Source organism: Anneissia japonica, unplaced genomic scaffold (assembly GCF_011630105.1).
Source record: "Anneissia japonica isolate Jap-2015-1 unplaced genomic scaffold, ASM1163010v1 scaffold287857_len828801_cov194, whole genome shotgun sequence".
NCBI classification, from domain to species: Eukaryota; Metazoa; Echinodermata; class Crinoidea; order Comatulida; family Comatulidae; genus Anneissia; species Anneissia japonica.
Window position 1 is genome coordinate 694127 of NW_022738478.1, and position 18715 is coordinate 712841.

At 35.6% G+C, this 18715-nt stretch overlaps 1 protein-coding gene across 5 annotated transcripts in view; it reads right to left on the bottom strand.

Annotated features, from left to right (window-relative positions):
• Positions 1-1076: 1076 nt before the first annotated feature.
• LOC117117547 (multidrug resistance-associated protein 1-like) overlaps positions 1077-18715 on the bottom strand; it is a 28992-nt gene continuing 11353 nt past the window's right edge. The window contains exons 12-30 of one of the 5 annotated variants that reach the window (XM_033261869.1): positions 18193-18424; positions 17461-17527; positions 17067-17193; positions 16552-16728; positions 16049-16216; positions 15249-15441; positions 14808-14931; positions 14184-14337; positions 13560-13773; positions 9096-9406; positions 7945-7998; positions 6438-6637; positions 5795-5921; positions 5256-5357; positions 4573-4719; positions 3676-3834; positions 3188-3354; positions 2461-2655; positions 1077-1698 (exon numbers count right to left, since the gene is read on the bottom strand). In XM_033261869.1, coding sequence (XP_033117760.1) covers positions 1590-1698; positions 2461-2655; positions 3188-3354; positions 3676-3834; positions 4573-4719; positions 5256-5357; positions 5795-5921; positions 6438-6637; positions 7945-7998; positions 9096-9406; positions 13560-13773; positions 14184-14337; positions 14808-14931; positions 15249-15441; positions 16049-16216; positions 16552-16728; positions 17067-17193; positions 17461-17527; positions 18193-18424 — 3027 coding nt within the window. In that variant the 3' untranslated portion in view covers positions 1077-1589. Of the gene's footprint in view, positions 1699-2460; positions 2656-3187; positions 3355-3675; positions 3835-4572; positions 4720-5255; positions 5358-5794; positions 5922-6437; positions 6638-7929; positions 7999-9095; positions 9407-11059; positions 11371-12400; positions 12712-13559; positions 13774-14183; positions 14338-14807; positions 14932-15248; positions 15442-16048; positions 16217-16551; positions 16729-17066; positions 17194-17460; positions 17528-18192; positions 18425-18715 lie in introns of all 5 variants that reach the window. The other 4 variants (XM_033261868.1, XM_033261872.1, XM_033261871.1 and 1 more) reach the window with 4 other exon arrangements.

The following is an 18715-nucleotide window of genomic DNA, read 5'->3' on the forward strand; positions in this document are numbered from 1 at the left end:
TATATTACTTGCACTCACTACACATTAAAAACACTTGAGGCAGTGTCGTACGACGCAACCCAATGCACGGGTCTGTGTGAGTTAAACACCAGGAAAGGTAATTAATACTTATAAATAGAATAAGTTATAATTGCATAAGAACCCAATTTAAACTAATAATGATATGTAATGGATAACATGTAGAAAGGGATTTGGCATCATTTTTAACAGCGGTACATGTACAGTACAATCATGGAGGTATTATTGAGAAAGATATCACTTAAAGCTCCACAAACGCAGCGCTATGCAAATGAGCCAAGTACATAGCTACCGCTTAACAAAGCTACTGTGTGAGTTAAGCACAGATGCGATAGGTCTGCATCAGTGACAGTCACGTGGTAGAATGTTAAACATATATATACATATATATATATATACATATATATATATATATATCCTTTACATGTACCTACAAATATACTAATACACATGCTCTCTTACAACACCTATATATTTATATATATACTATACCCATATAAGATATCAGGGGCCGCAGGTCGTGTGAGTCTCCCAGAAATCGAGGCGGCCTCCCGCAAACAAGCAAGAATGTCACAGACATTACATTTACCTATCCTATTAACCTAACCTACTGAGCTTTGGAAAAGTGTTAAAATTCGCTAAAAAGTCTGGCGGTGACTGATACTACTTTTACTGGTGGTCAGAGTGTTAACCAGTAATGCAAGATATTTATTGTGTTGATTGTATATATATGTGAGGTCTCACCACGAAATGAGATGCATCGTTGGTGAAATCGTATTGAGATATTTACCAAAATATGTCAAAGGCAACATTTTTACAAAATTTTTATTTTAATGTTTTGGAATAACTTGATACTTATATTTTATGATTGTGTACTTTTTAAGTGAATTTTCTTACTAAAACAGTGTTCTTTTCGCATATTCTGTAATTCTAGTCCTATTATTTGTACAGGTTAGTTTATCTTTCAGGCCGATTTTCTCAAAACCTGGTTCTCTTACACCTAAACTTTAAATGCTCACATCTCTGGATCTATTCATTCTAGGAAAGCCATTCAAAGACCAAATTAAACCTTATAATGTGATCTACCAAAATATAAAATAAACTCATTTTTTGATTTTCTAACGATGAGACTCATTTTGTAGTGAGACCTCACATATATGTGTTGTAAATAAATGGATAATAGCCCTCGATGGCTTTCGCAACAATAAAAAAATTTGAATCTCTTGAATTTTCATCGAAGTCAGTGTTGAAATTAGATATGTTAAGAAAGCTCATTTAACCCCAGGGGCGAATCAAGTAGGGGCATGTCCCCCCCCTGTTTTGCCACTAAATTTTAAAATTTCAAGGCATATATTGAAATTAGCACTCCCACTTATCTTCTGAATATGTTGTGGGCCTCTTCCCCCCACCGTTTGAAAAATTCTGGTGACAATAAGGCCTGATATCTGGAGCCACATTTGGTTATCCAGCATTAATAGTTTAGATTTGATTTAAACTGTACCATTTACAATGAACTTTTGTCTCTCAAAGAATGACAAGACCAGCTCATCTCTTATTGAATCTGGATTCCTTCACACTAAACCTGCATCTTTCGCCATGTTGAAGAAAATCCCATCAATAGAAAGAAGGTCAGTTGGAGAAGCAAACTGGGAAACTCTTCCATCATCTAAAACTAAAATTCTGTTAAGAAAAAAAAAACAACAAAGAAATATTTATAAAGTGATCCAAGCTTCAGAATTCAAATTGTCTTTGAATTAGATGAATCATATTAAGAACAAAATCATTTGATTACAGTTTTTTTTTTAGTTTAATACAATTTATTTATATTCTGAGCATTTCGTGTCAGTTAAAAAGATGTAACTTAAAATGTGTGGCTGACAGGGAGCTTGATAATTAAGTGGGGGTAGGGGTGTCAAGGTCTCAAAATAAGGTGATGGGGACACTGGGTGCACCCACTAGATACGCCACAGCTTTTAATTTCACTTTATTCATTCACTTCTATTCGCTAATTAAAAAATCCTAATAAAAAGTGCTGGGAACAGAGGAGGCATAAGTCCATAAAAGTGGGCCTGAAACTAAACTACAGTAAACTGTACTTATTAAAATTTAATCACAAGCAAATAACGAAAGAAAAGAGTTCTGAAGGGGCAAAAGTTCATAAGATACATTTATAGCATATTTACGTCATTTGATAACAGCGGATAAAGACAATATCGGCCAAAACAATTTTATATAGGACACAACATGAGGTGTGTGAATTATTTTTAATTGAGAATCCGACGCTCAGATTGCCGACAATCAACAGACAGCGTCTCATCAGCAAGCGCACACAGAGAACGAAGGTAAACTCACTGGCAGACTGCCATACAACGTAGCCTGTGCTCAGCTTTAATGTTCAAAGAATTCACTTTATCACATCCAAATCTATTGTGTCATTCTTACCTACTGCTGTCCATGATTGTGTTGAGTCGATGTGCGATCGTTAACACCGTACAATCTGCAAACTCCATACGAATTGTTGCTTGTATCAGGTCATCTGTCTCAAGATCTACGGCTGCAGTTGCTTCATCTAGGACCAGTAACTTGCTCTTCCGTAACAGCGCCCTCGCTAGACAAATTAACTGCCTTTGACCAACACTGTAAAATTGGGTATGAAATTAAGTTAGTAAGATCTGAATCAAGTACCTTGACATTGGAATGGAATAGCTTAGTGGTTAAGATGCTTGCCTTCTAAGCCCATGGTCCTGTGTTCGATTCTTGTGACAGGACTCTTTCTCACGACTAAAAATAACTCCACTCCCTAAGCCTCATTAAGAGCCTTTGCTGATAAAAGCATCACATTATTTCATTTATTTAAGAGGGTCCCTAAATATCAGCCCACGTTCTAGGATACGCTGAAAGGGTCATCCTCTATAAATATGGTTAAAAAAAAATATGTTTATTCTGAGCTATAATACTAAATTTCTTCGCCTCTTCACCAACTTAGTTCCATCAGCTAAGCTGGTAGCAACTACACTGAACCATTTAATCTTCAGTGTCATTCCATTGCTGCTTGGCATTTTGATGAGTTTAGGTCGGGATGTAGGGATGTGGGCTATTCTTGGAGTGTTTACATACCACAATATCAAAATCCTCCCAAAAGTCATCCCAATCATTTTGTCATCCTCACCTAAGGTTTTCTCCTCCTTCGGTGCATTCATGTTGAAGTCCACGTGGTAAACTTGACACGAAAACTTGGAGATGGGACAAGCTCAAGGAATTCCAGATTTCATCATCAGTGTAACTATCAAAGGGGTCAAGGTTCATGCGAAGTGAGCCGGCAAAAAGAACTGGGTCCTGCGAAAAGTAATTAGTTTACAATAAGCCATTGACCCTGTGCAGACTATCAATTTGTTTTTGACAAAAAAAATGTGACATGCCTAAATATGGTAGTGATGACATCACATCATGACCATATACAGACACATCATGACTATATATGGGCATACGCTGTGTTGATAATACTGAGAATTTGTAGTGCACCAGTATCCATCTGTAAAGATGCTCATGACACATGAGTATATATGACAAATGTTTCCATAAAAAGTAAAATCAGTAAACAGAGATCAAGAATATTGCATTGTTAATTTCCTTGAAAATCAACAAACAGCTACTCACTTGGGGTATGATTGTGACTTTTGAGCGAAGATCTTGAAGCCCAATTTTTGAAATATCAATACCATCAATGGTAATGGTTCCTCCAGCAGCCTCAATAATACGGAAAATTGCCAAAGTCAGTGAAGACTTGCCCGCACCAGTTCTACCAACAATTCCAATCTGAAAGATCATAATTGTAATAAGGATTTATATAGTGCTTTACACTGAAACGGTGTCCAAGTGCTCAAGGTGTGGACAAGTAACTTGCTTATCCCCAACGGTCTCTTCATGTCTTAGCTAACTTGTACCAATTACTTAAAACAGGAAATGTATGTTTTTTTATGTTATTGAGCATTTATTCCTGTGTGTTGTTGCAGTATCGCACAATACAAGTATTATTATTATTATTTTTTTAATTTTCTATAATGATTCACTGTTTTGCTTTTCCTGCATCAGTCCAATTCCTGGATCATTGTTGTCCAGTGGCAATTGTTCCTTTGTTGAAATAAAGTGATTTTATATACCAATTTATATTCCTGTGTGGAGAGAAGCAAAGCAGATAAAGTGCTTTGATAAACACACCGTAAGTTGACTATGCCTGTTACTATGACAGAACTCCTGTCGACATGCCAGTAGCCTGTTGCTATACAATTAATCTACTTTTGCTGCATGACTGTTAATACTCTACAGAACCTCATGGATGGAAACTTTGAAGAATGTAAAGCAAAGAGAATGGGAAAGTAATAGTGTAGTCAAAAAGAAAAGTGGGATTTGAACAAGAAGGTAATATAGAAATGGAAGGTGCATAAATGAAGAAATCAATAGGAATTGGAAATAAATGAGATAGAAAGTGTAGGAAATATTAAAGGGAAAAATATTGTAGTAGATCTTATGATGTCTGAAAGATTGAATACATACCTTCTCTCCACTCTTGATACTAATGTCAATGCCTTTGACAACTAAATCTAGGCCTTCACGATAGCGGGTAGAGTAGTTAGTCATCACAATCTCACCCTTGCTGGGCCAACCTTCATCAGGTCGATTGTCTTCTACAATTCGAGCAGCCTAGGAATGTCCAAATCATTTATCAGAAGCAGTACGTAATTTTCAGAAAAACCAATTAAAAAAAAGTGTATCAGTCAAATGGTTGTGGGATAGCATGCCTCAATTGGAAGAGGCTTAATTTAATGAATCAATCTTATATAAATTTAAAATATATGGTACCGTTAAAAAAAAGAGATGATAAAAATAAGTGCAACTTGAGTAGCAACTTAAAGCGAATGTGAATGAGTAACACTAAGAGTTCCTTAGCAACCATCAGGCCCCCTCTACTCTGTGGTAATTTCAGAGTCCCTTAGCAATCATCAGTCCCACTCTACACTGCGGTTGGTAATATGGTAACAGAGCAAAACCCATGACTAATTCAATTTAATAAATAAACCTTGCAAAACGGTCCTTTGAAATGTTAAGCACATATTTTGGGCTTCTCTCCTTCACAAATAAGTTGACCCTTGAATTTCAAGATTTTGGGTGGGTTAACCTTGGACAAGAAAAAAAAATGGCTGTATCATAGCAACCAGTGTGCAGCATTGCTTGTTTACCTCAGTAGATGTCTCTGAATATTCTTTGATTCTTTCAACAGCAACAATGTTAGTCTCCAAGTCACTTGTCATTCTCACTAACCAGTTCAATGTCTGTGTAATCTACCAAGGAAAAAACACAATACAATAAACTTTTGTACTAAGGAAATCCTTAAAGAAGACACTGGAATGGAAGCAGAGGACCTTAAGATGGCTATGAAGGACAGAAACCTCTGGAAAGCCATTGTAGTTTGGGAATGCTACCAGTACCAAGGAAACATGTATGTACTTTGTAGGATGTTGCTAAATTAAATGTATTGGTCTATGCTGAACATACTGAGCCTTGACTAACTATACTCAGGCACGGGTTCATAGGTCAACCTGACTATTGCTCAGATGTGTTCTCAGGTTCTTCCCCAGGGATGGGGCTATTTACGGCAATCACATTTACGTGTCCTGCAGTTGGTAAGACTATTTGTTGTTTGACGTAAAAAAAAAAATCCTGTGTGATCATGTGTCACATGATCCATTATATCATAATAATTAGGTCATCAACTTACCTGCATTGCATATGAAACTGACAAGCCCACCAGACCTGGGCTAAGATTATCCCGACCAATCACAGCAAATAATGATGCAAAGAATACAATAAGATTACCAACGAACTCCAGACGAAGAGCAAGCCATCTAGTTAAGGAATAACAATCAATCATAGATCATCATTATCAATCTTCACAACAGTATAAGCTTTAAAATGATGGGTTATTTATTAGAATTGACTTACTATTCCCATAGTTATGAGTAAAAGTATTGTGGCTTCTCTTTACTAAAGTATACAATACTACCACATTCTTATGCTAATTACTCGGTTTAAGAACCACATATAGGCACATCATGACCATATATAGGTACATCATGGCTATATATGGCCATACAACAGTTTTGTTTTATTTTTTAACAATAATGCAGGAAATAGCTCTTGCTGTGAAGTATAAAGTATGATACACAGGGGCGGATCCAGACCTTTTCAAACGGGGGGGGGGGGGGGGGAGTTGGCCGGGAGAACAACATATTCAGAATAGATAAGTGAGTAGTGCTAACTTCAATATATGCATTAAAATTTAAAAATTCAATTCCAAAACGGGGGAATATGTCCCCCATACGTCCACCGGATCCACCTCTGATATAGTAGATTTTGTTTACCTGTTGGAGCAGGCATTAGGGTAATATGTGACCTGATTTTCATCTATCAAACCCTGATTTTGTTGGATGAACTCTGACTGACGTCCGTAAGCTCGTATCGTACTTGTTCCTGTTATCGTTTCAGAGAAGTGCGAGTAGATTGGAGACCGTGACACCGATTCTAAACGTTTCAATTGGCGTGATGTACAAACATAAAATCTCTGTATTGTTTATGGAGGAAAAGAGAATTTGATTAAAGATATTTTGAACATAAAAATGCATAAATAAATATCATAACTTTGGGACATCAATTAAATCTATTCTTCTATGTCATAAGCCTTTTATTCTAAAGCTCTGTCCAGGCTATTACATTTTTTTGACAAAAAAATTGTTGTATGTGATGTCCTTATGACCATATATAGTCATGATGTGCCTATGTATGGTCATGATGTGCCTATGTATGGTCATGATTTGGTGTCATCATGGCCATATATAGTCATGATGTGCCTATATATGGTCATGATAGGATGTCCTCATGGCCATATATAGTCATGATGTGCCTATATATGGTCATGATGTGATGTCATTTGATTATTGATCCGATGACCAGGGGTAATAATAACAACATCACTGGTTAAGCACTTAGAGGGATGTGATCCTTTGGGCACTATATAAATACTATATTAATATTATTATTATTATGTCGCATGTTTTTATCAAACAAAATTTGACAATCTGGACAGGGCTTTATTATTTATAAATTGACACATTTGATATGTTCATTCTAAAATTAAAATTAATTGAACATCTAAATTAATGCCTAAAGAATACAATAGACAGGTAAACAAGTTTTAAAAAATTGAAAAGGATCATGCAAGGAAAAGCAAAACATAGCATTGACTTACAGGTGGTGTTATTAAATATGCAAAACCAAGTAACATTTAAATATTAGCATGAATATTCATACTTTCTTAATGCATAATAAATTCTTGATTGTTTTTTTACTCTTTTTCAATTCCTTTTTGAACAATTACTGTATCTTCTCATCATTTTCTGAGGTTATCATCAAATCATAGTTTAGGGTCAGTGAGCATTAATTAAATTAATAAAGTTCAAGTTAGAATGAAATATTCAAAAGCCTAAACTAAACCAATGTAAACATGTCAGTTGTTAGAAATGATTTGAAATCAATTGTAGCTGTGTTAGCTGTTAGATACACCACCAGTAGTAGCTGTTAGTTGCACAACAAATAGTATCTCTGTGTTAGTTGTTAGGTACACAACAAACAGTAGCTATTCTAGATGTTAGGTGCACAAGGAATAGTCAACCACGGAAGCAATTAAAACATCAGATAAAAGTTGGTTTATCATGCCAATGTTAGCTCAGTGGCCATGCTCAGGGAAATTGGCAGAAAAATAGACATTAGAATGGACAGTTGTGTAGATATTGTGTTTCTCTGCAGCTTCAGCACTAAAATTTAATATATATTTTTATTAATAATTTTTTTACGCACAAGAATAAGGCTTACGGAGTGGAGATGTTGTGGTCGTGTTGCCATGGCAGGAGTTGAAGCCAGCTGGACCTTGGAATTGCAATTAATAATTAGAATGGATCATGTGACTACTATGCAAGTAGTAGCCCATTGGGATCTCGGTGCGTAATCCCATTGTGTCATATTCATGAATTTTAATTTTCTCTCTACATACATCTACATTGTAATATTTTGATGCTGTCACTCAAAAAATGTTGAATTAGCTGGTCTGTTGAATGTGTGACACAAATAATGAAATTTAAAAAAGCTAAATTAAGTAAAATTGTTTTAATGGGAGGAAAACAAAGTATTTGAAACCAATGTTATAAGTATATGCATAGTGATCATCTCTTGATCATTTTTAAGTATTTTCATTAACATTTTTCTAAATACTGATTCTCTAAATGTTACAAGTACTCTCTTAAGTTGCATTAGGGTCTTGAGAAATCATTCTGAGAATTCACACATGTAATAACTGCCTCATTTAAATAAATGCATATTAATTAGGTATATTCTCTTAAATTATTCTCCTAGCCATTCCTTAAGTCTTCACCTGAGCAATCCCATTAATTATTTTCCTGTGCATCATCTTAGCATATCTCCTCAGCATCCCCTTAAGTATTTTTCTAAGCATTCTGCTATGTATTTTCCTGCATATTTCCAATTTTTCTAAGCATTTTTCAAAGTACTCTCCCAAGCAATTCCTAAGTATTTCTCTGCACATTCTATTAAGTACATTTTTGAGCATTCCTCAAAGTATTTTTCTAAGCATTCTCTTAATTAAGAATTTTATAAGTACAATTTTTAAGCAATAAAAGTTTTCTGAGCATTTCCTAAGGTTGAACTATCAACATCTACTCTTCTGAGGAAATATACATCATTATCGATTAAATTAAGAAAAAAAAGTCAATATATATCAACTGAGCATTCACACAAGAAAAAAACAACAAGTATTTAAAATGACAACTACACCAGATGAGGGCAGCAGACCACTGGTAACACTTTGTCTTTTTAAATAATTCAAGTTAGTCAAGGCAGTGCTACCAGTGTTCTTACTTAATTAAAAACAATAAATATGAATTGTTAATAAATATAATGCAAATGCATTTAAAAAAAATTTAAAGTAATAAATAATTGAGTGAAAATACCTGAACAATGTAATAAAACAGAGCTAAAGCCGGAAAAACAGTGAGGAAAACTGGAGTAGAAATACAAATGACGATAAGGGCACCAGATACTTTAAAGACACATCCCAACCAGGACTGAAATGTTTGTGGCAGTTGGAAATCAGCATTATCAATATCTTTTGAAAACCGATTCAGTAGTCGACCTTTAGGTGTCTTGTCAAAAAAGGACATGGGTGTTAAAAGAATATTGTGCACCATCTGTTTGTGTAGTTTTTTCGAGGCCATCAACCCGCCGATAACAAACCAGATGCCCCCAAAGAGGATGCCTAAACCTGAATCGAGATAAAGATTGAACAGATATTGATAAGAATTAGTTGAAGTATTGCAATGGTAGTCATTGTGTACACTTGTGAAGAGTGCCACCTAGCTTGTTGGTTTGATATTACCTCAGTAGCTCACTTTAAATTTTGGTGATGATGATATTATTATTATTATTTATTATAATGAAGATGACGCTAGTGATGATGACGATGAGGATGACGATCATGATTAAAATGATAGTAATATCAATGATCATTATAAGAATGATAGTGATGATGACAATGAAGATGATAATCCAAGTATTGAAATACACGCCATCGTGTGGGGATTCAAAGATGATAATGTTGGTGAAGATGAGGGTTGAGATAGTGACGATGATGATGATGATGTGATATGAAGATAATAATAATGTTGATGAGGGTGATAATAGTGAGATCATGATGATGATTATATTGATGATGATGTTGACAGTGATGGAGATGATGAAGATTAAAGTGATTACGACTCTGACGAGGATGATGAAATTAGTGATGTTTACGACGGTAATGATAGCAATGATGATAAAACTAATGACTGATTAGAAGTGATAATAATTATGATAATACTTGTGATAAGTAATAACTGATAAAAATATGTTTGTGAAGACGATAACAAAATGCCATTTTTGTTATACAGTATAATACAAAGCAAAATATTTAGAAAGTACAAGAGAAAATAAAAGTGAGACAATTCATAATAAAATTAGTAAAAACACGCAAATAATATAATAATATGGCGCTCTTATATAGCACTTCATGCACAATGCCTCTAAGCACTTTACATTACTACCCCGGTCACTGGATCAAACACATAGTCAGATCCCTGGGGAGAATTCCATAATATTGCAGCTAGTAATCAGCGCAGTTGTGTTCGAACCTACCAGGCAAATACTATGCATATGTAAGTAATGGGATATATTCAAAGAGATGCTTGCTAGAAGGAGTGTGGGAGACCATCCCGACTTGTATTAGACTTGGAACTCCTGCATATATGACACTGAATCTTACAAAAAATGAATCCTCTCTACTCCCTTGAAGTTATTATGAGAAGATGGAGGAGCGATAGGGGTGTCATGATTACTGCTCGTGAAAACTAGAATGGTTATATTTTGACCAAGATAAATGCTACCCAGGCTGTTCGCAATGGAATTTTTTTGGGTCCAGCTGTCCAAGTAAGTTAGTTTGACCAATAGAGTTCAATCCAAAGAAGGCATCAGAATGCCTAAGATATGCAGTCCTTTAAGTGCAAAAACAACAACTTGAGATTTTCATTCTACACATTCTAGTGGAGCTGTAGGTTGGTGGTAAAATTCTATGTTGAAATCCAGTTAAAAACCTACACCAACCTAATGACACTATACATCTTTATAAGGTGAAGCAGACAGTGGTGGGGTGAGTCTGGAGAGGGCTGTGGGAGATCAGAAAACTAAAAACAATTACAAAAGCAAAATCAGAGCAAAGTAGTGAAAAGCTGGGTTATGCAGCTGAAATTTTGAATAACGTGCACAAAGTTGAATGGAAAAATAAAAGTGCAAAACATTAACACCAATCAACAAAGACTTGCAAGTCAAAATATATAAAAGTTAACATAGATGATTTGATAAAATAAAAACCAAATAGACCAACCTGAATAAGGTAATAGAAAAAGGCTATTGGAAGAAGCACAGCATCGAATATCGGCGTGGTAATACTAATTGCTACAAGAATTTGAAGCACTTCGAAGGCGCAGGAAAACAAGTCTGAGATTATTTCTTGTAATTTCTCATCTATTACATATACATCTTTACTGAAACGATTCAAGATACGGCCTTGAGGAGTGGAGTCAAACACCCTCATTGGCCAATGAAATATATGACGAAGCAGGAAGTTGTGGAGTCTACGAGAGGCTTGGAGGGAGCCGATAGCAGTGCTTAATGCCAGTACAATCACGAAAAGAGCTGCAACAAAACAATACAAGTTGTGTTCTAATATATAGAAATTTTTGTTTATGTTTTGTGTTTGAGGTGCCAAATTTTGTTTAGGAACCTTGTTCATGCTTTGCTTCACCCTCCTCCTATATTTGAGGAAATAAATATATTATCATTATTAATTTACCACAATCAAAAGGGGTTTTAACTGTCTGCCACATAAGTCACTTCACACACTGACTATGAGATGCAGGAATATGGAAATATATTCATGAATATGGAAATATATACTTTAATATGAATATGCAAATATATATCCACAGAGAAACATGTTTAAAGGCAAAGTACTGTACCTAGGGCATGAATAAGCAAATGCATGCAAATATGAATGTGCAAATATATGGAAATATCAATATGCAAATATATGGAAATATAAATATGCAAATATGAATATCCAAATATATGGAAATTTGAATATGCAAATATGAATATGCAAATATTTACACTGAAAAGAATCTATACTAAATAATGATGATGATAGGTATATATAGCTTATGGTTGCTCACACTACCAAGGCAACCACTAATATACTATAGCAATGATAGGATATTAGTAGAGCACCTTCCAAAATAACTGAATAACCTTAGCTCCTAGAGGGCACTATAATAAGTTCATTATCAAAATTAACGACTCACTTTTAGCTCCAACAAACCTCCTAAATCTGTGACTTTTACCTCAAAATTTCAAACTGGCCATGGATGAAGAGTGTCCATGGTAAGCATATAAAACTTTCCAACTAAAAAGCAAGCCAACATAAAGAAGTATGCTGATAATAGTATTTGCACCTGAAGAGAGCACAATTATTACTAGTATTATACACACTAATAAAATATGCCACCATGAATATACTGAGAATGACAGAAGAGGTTTAATAACAGAGTATTAAAATAACATTCTACTGAATATATTTGCATAGAAAACTATATATAAAGCTGTATTATATAAGCCAGATGGAAGACTAAAATGAGTACACATAATACAATTCTGTTTCTTATAATACCTGAATGAAAATGTAGAGGAAAGATAGGGGTACGATGACGGCAATAAATAGGGGTAGCGTGTAGCTGATGACAATCATTATGGACAGTACCGAGATGAACGTTCGACACAGGGTGGAGAAATTACGAGGAGTGAGTTCATCTATCATGTACAGGTCACGGCTGAAGCGATTCAGAATACGGCCCAGGGGCGTGGTGTCAAAGAAAGCCATTGGAGCGTAAAGAACCTGGAGCAGGAGTCTTTGATGAGCTTTGTAAGCAGCAGCTAGAGCTGCTATTGCTACTGCTATTGATGAGCCTAGAGTCAGGAACCCTATGTATTGTGGGAAGAAGTCATCAGTACAATTTCAAATCTACATTATTTCATTCCAAACAAATGTTTAAAATGTGGTGAAGACAAGCCAAACCAATCACTTCTCGCAAATCATATTTTAGGAGATAAAAACATGATGAAATGTCAACATTTTCGAAATCTCTTTTATTATTGTTACTTTCTCAATTTTCGACGTTAAAACAACATTTTTTTTAAAAAATTTGGTGATGGTCTCTGTCTGAGAATTCCACAAAATTGTAAATTGTAATTGTAAATTGATTAATTAATTGTAAATGTATTGTTGATTTTCAAAATACTATTAATTACACAGCTGTATGTTTAAACCCCTGTCATTTCACAACGAAACATCTGATTTCAATGATTCTTTCAGCATTTTATAATGTTGAGTTCTGTATTAATAAAATCGACTTTTGTGAAGAGTAACTGGTCTTTGCCACAAATGTCTTTTTACAAGAAATAATAAAACTATAATAATACACATGCATACTGTACAAAACATACACATGTCTCACATACATGCATATGAAACTTCATGAGATTTCATTTAACAAAATATTGACATTGTGTTTCATGATGAAATAAATATTTACATAAATTAACCAGTATTTTTACTGTAATTTATTATGACTGATGTCCCTTATAGCTGACAGTAATACAAATACTTTATGTTGTTCTGTAGTTAATGATTGAAAAAATAATTAAAGCATTGCTTAAAAAAAAAAAAATAAAAATAAAAAAATAAATAAATAATAAGTAAATAATAATAAATAATATAATAAATGATAAAAAATGTATGCACTGTAATAGTGTAGGGAGAGATATCTTACCTTGGGCGAAGCCCAGAGCACCGTACACACCAAGATACATATCACGTTTACTGGCATCGTTGACACCATCAATCACTGGTTGATCACTCCAGTGACTCAACCACAGATTGGCGCCAATCGAGGCAGCATTCGACAACAGGTAGAATATTAAGATTAGGATTGAAAGTGGCCAACCTACAGACTTCAGGTATGTTGTATACACGGACCATTTCACCTAAATACAAAAATAATATAATTTAAATTCAGTCAGTAGCAGGGCAGCAGTAGCAGAAGTAGTAACATAAGCAGTAGTAGTAGCAACAACATAAGGAATAGAAGTAGCAATATAAGCAGCAGTAGTAGTACTAGTAGCAACATAAGCAGCAGCAGTAGCAACATAAGTAGCAGCAGTAACAACATAAGCAGCAGCAGTAGCAACAAACATCAGCAGTAGCAACATAAGCAGCAGCAGAAGCAACATAAGCAGCAGCAGTAGCAACATAAGCAGCAGCAGTAGCAACAAACATCAGCAGTAGCAACATAAGCAGCAGCAGTAGCTACATACAAAGCAGCAGTAGCAACATAAGCAGCAGCAGTAGCAGCATAAGTAGCAGCAGTAATAGTGGTAGCAGTAGCCTAACTCACCTTTCCTGTTTCTGTTTTTTCTTTTTCAATCAATTTTTCCTCCTTGTTATCCATGGCAACCTTCTTCAATTCCTCCATCTTTTTGTACTTTGCAAGAGGAATTTGCCTGCCAATGGATATTGAATCCAACTGGGATACTGTGTCATAGGTCAACCTGAAAAGATATTATACAGTCTCAGGACTTTCATGGATTATCCTTGGTGTGTATCACACCGAAGAAATTCAATCCAATGATATTCTCTTCAAACCTAGGTAACAAAACCACCAGCCAGCGAGCCGTCCGGCCACCTTTTGGACGGACTACAGTTATTTAAGACGGCCACTTTTACCATGACGGCTTGGACGGTTTGGCCTAATCAGTTCGGCCTAGCCTAATTGGGCCTGGTCTACCTTTAGCAAATTCTTTATATTCTTCAAATTTATAGAATGTTACATTAAACTAAAGCTAAATCATATTTAAGTTTGATAACAACAACATTTATTGATTGAATGTACGTTGTTTTCGTTTCAACATTCGGTGGGAATTGCCAAAGATGCTGCCCATCGGCTCAGTGCCACGCCCACTGGCTTCCATTTTGGACGGCCTATTTTGTTTTTCTGGCTAAACCCCTGAAAACCACCTACCTTCTGTCAATGTTGTCAGAACTCTTTCCACATTCATCACCGACGGACAACATGGAGAGACATCTTTCATCCTCATCTGATCTTCCTTTAACAACTTCAAGTCCTTCACTATGTAGTGACAACACTGCCAATAAATATTCAGTTTGGTTAGCAACAGGATTAGGTAGGCTTATTGCTTTTTTGTTATTACTGCATGTACACTACAAACAGTGCTCTGAGATGTGTATAGATGGCGCGAGCAAACACATATATATTATTATCACTATTTGCCAGCTTGTTCCTTTCTCTAGTAGTTCTTCATATGCAAACAATTATAATTACTATAAACCTCTGAACTTGATTATAAAATTTTATTTGACAAAAAACTGTTGTATGCCCATATTCGGAATATGCCTATATATGGTCTTGAGTAAAATTTGATAGTCTGACTTAGATTCAAACCTGTTGGTTGATCTTCTGTACCATTCTCCTTCTCAGCATCTAAACTGTAATTCTTCAAGAACTCAGAGAAGGCGCCCTCTTGCTCAAGTAGTTCAGTGTATGATCCGACCTCTGACACCTGTCCGTCAACAAGTACAACGATTTGATCAACCTGAGGCAAGAAACTGATGCCATGGGTTACCAAAATGCGTGTCTAAAAAGAAAAAAAATTGATAATGGATAACCATATTATTACGTTTACCTGCATTTATGCTGCTGTACATCTGCATGCAAATATAATGTTATGTAAATTAATTCTTGCACCTGTCTATGTGAATATTAGGCCTAGTTCAGACTAGGTGGATAAAACCGGCTCAACAACGGGTTTATCCACCTGCCAGTCTGAACTAGGTGGCTTATCTCAAGCTGGGCTGTGTTCCTATAGTAACTAGGCCTGGCGCGCAACCGTGTTTAACTTTTCTAAGCCGGGCTTTAATCGTTGCGGAGGGGTCTTGCATTGACTTCGGGTGACGATATGACCAATCAGCATTCAATTACGTACGCTGTGAGCGAGCGTACGTTTTGCGAGTAATGTTTTGAAACATGTTTTCTGGTTACGGTTCATTATTATGCAAATTCTCGTCTGGCTAAACCTGCTAGTCTGAACGCCCGGCAAAGTTAAGCCTTGCTTAACTTTGAGCCGGGCTTAACTCAAGCCTGGCTTATCTCTAAGCCTGAACGTAGCCCTACACATGTATTTATGTTCACGTATATCTGTACATCTGTTTATGCTTAACTGATTGTACACCTGCTCTGATTACCTTATTCTTAAGCAGACCATCTGGACCGATCACATGATCAAAGATGTGCTTTCCAACATGAGAATCGACAGCACTCAGTGGGTCGTCCAAGTAGTAGATGTTAGCATTTGAATAAACTGCTCGGGCGAGGCTCACTCGTTGTTTCTGGCCACCACTCAGGTTAATACCCTAGAGGAATATACATAATTAGCAGTAACCATTTAAATACACTGTATAAATACTTATGACTTAATTGAGATGAGAAAATGTTTAGTATGTTTATAAAGAGAGGAGGTTATGCAGGGAGTGTAAGACAGTCATGCCTAAGTGAATCCGTTCTAGCTTCACATCGTCGCACGAATCGAAAGCTCCCTAATACCACTTAACATTTCACGAAATGTTTCCAAAATTTGACCAACGCAGATTTTTTTATCCTGATCAAAATTAATTCGATGTGAACACATCTTTTAGAAGAATAATCAGAAAAAAATAATAAAATGCACAAGAATAACATGATTAATCACCTTTTCACCAATCTCTGTCATATCACCGCCTGGCAACATATCAAAATCTGTTGCTAGAGCACACCCTTGAACAATGCGATGATATTTGACCTCTTCCAGGTTACGTCCAAACAAGATGTTGTCTCTCAACGTAGCATTCTGTATCCATGCTTGTTGTGAGACATATGCTGTAGAACCCTTTAAAAAAAAATTGACATGGATTGATATGTAGAGTATCAGTGTTCCATTCTTCTCAAATTTAAACAAAAATGGTAAAGGGGTGGCATAAAAATGGGTCAGAGGGCCAAAGTGAATTTTTGCTTTAACACTGAGGGCCGCACCCAAATTCTGATGTTTGCAGTACGCTTCCAAAAAGCTTTATTCACTGCTTTTATACCGCTTTATGCTCAGATGGTCGGTGTTGGGCCGTAAAGAACAAAGGTGTTTTCTAACCAAAGATGGTTGCAGGTAGCACATATACAGGTATAATTCATTTTCTTAAAAAAATCACTGTCGGGCCGCACTTTGCCCCCTACCTTAGTAAAGACTTTTCCTTTTGTCTTTTCCATTTCTCCTAACATTGCTGAAATAAGTGATGACTTCCCAGAACCCACTTTTCCAACAACAGCGATGATGGCACCCTCTTGCACATCTAAATTAATGCTGAAATTAAGTATATAAGATTGAGAGCCCAAATGCACTTAAAGTAAACCAACATCAGTATTACAGCAAGTACATTAATGTATAAAATATACATTAATCTAAGTATAAAAGCAGAAATCATTATAATTATACAATCATATAAGTTAAAATAATTAAAAGCACCCTCCTCACTCAAGTACTTAAAAGTAGAATTATAAACTACACATTAATTTAAATATTAAGGCATTTTAATATAAAGCAGTACTGTAATTAAGAAATCAAACTTACTCTTGTAAATTGGGATCATCATCTTTACCCCAGCTGAAGGTAGCATTATCAACAACAACTGCTTGACCTTAAAAGCATGTCAACAAATAAAGTATTTACTACATGTAAATGGGATATAGCAATTGTGTACTAAAGTACACAATAAACAGAAATTGTGGACACCCCACCCCCTCCCCTTTGATTGCTGACAGGCACCGTGACATGCTCGTCAGAACCCTGGCAATTTTAGGGGCGGATTTACGGGCCCCCTTTTGGGAGGTTAAAAAAAGAAAAATAAAAGAAAAAAAGAAAGAAAAAGAAAAAAAGAAAGAAAAAGAAAAAATGATAGCCCAGAACACATCAAATGTTATTTTCCGGCATCTAGAACACAAAAAGTTTGCGGGGGAATGCCCTGGACCCCCTAGGACAATGTTGTCTCGATCGACCCAACTTTTGGCCTCTACTTTTGGACATTTCTGGATACGCCCCTGAATATGGATAGTTCATATACTCCATATTGACAAAACCAACAATTGACAAAGTTTCCAAACTGAAACATGTCTTTGAAAACAACAAGGACAGCAACAGTAACAACAAAAACAATAAAATAGAATCATCCACTTCAGGGTGTTGAATAATAACACAAAACATCAAGAAGATATCCTCATTTCTTTTCATCATGCATACAGTAAAAATTTTAGGAAGCAAAATCTCTTTTCATACAAAAGTTAGATTGCATTATCTTATGCTTACCTGGCATATCACAGTGTTCAACACTGTTCAAGTCCAACTCATCCTGTTTCAAAAATCGTTCAAGACGTCGAAGAGACACGCTGCTCTGTACAATGTTGGAAATTATGTTGGGAAACATGATCAATGGAAAACGAAGTATGTTGAACAGCGACAGTGAAACAAAAGCTTTCTTAGCATCTAGAACGTGGGTATCATCAACGAGAACATAAACAGCAAATGTACACAAAGATACCTGTATAAGACAAAAACAACAAAATTAGAAATAATACACATTACATAAAGTATAGCAAAAAAAAAAAGTCTGCTGCAGTAATTATTATTATCAAAATGTTGGTGAAAGAGGAATGTCTTGAGATTGGACTTAAAGGAACTGATGAAAGGAGCAGTTCGAAAAAGAGCGGAGAATTCAGCAACAGTGTTTATTTTAAAGCACTTTTTTGTTTCCACGAACTAATCATTAGTTTGTGATGTGAGCGAGGAAACTATCAAACTATGTAGATGGATCTAAACCATGGCAGTTGTT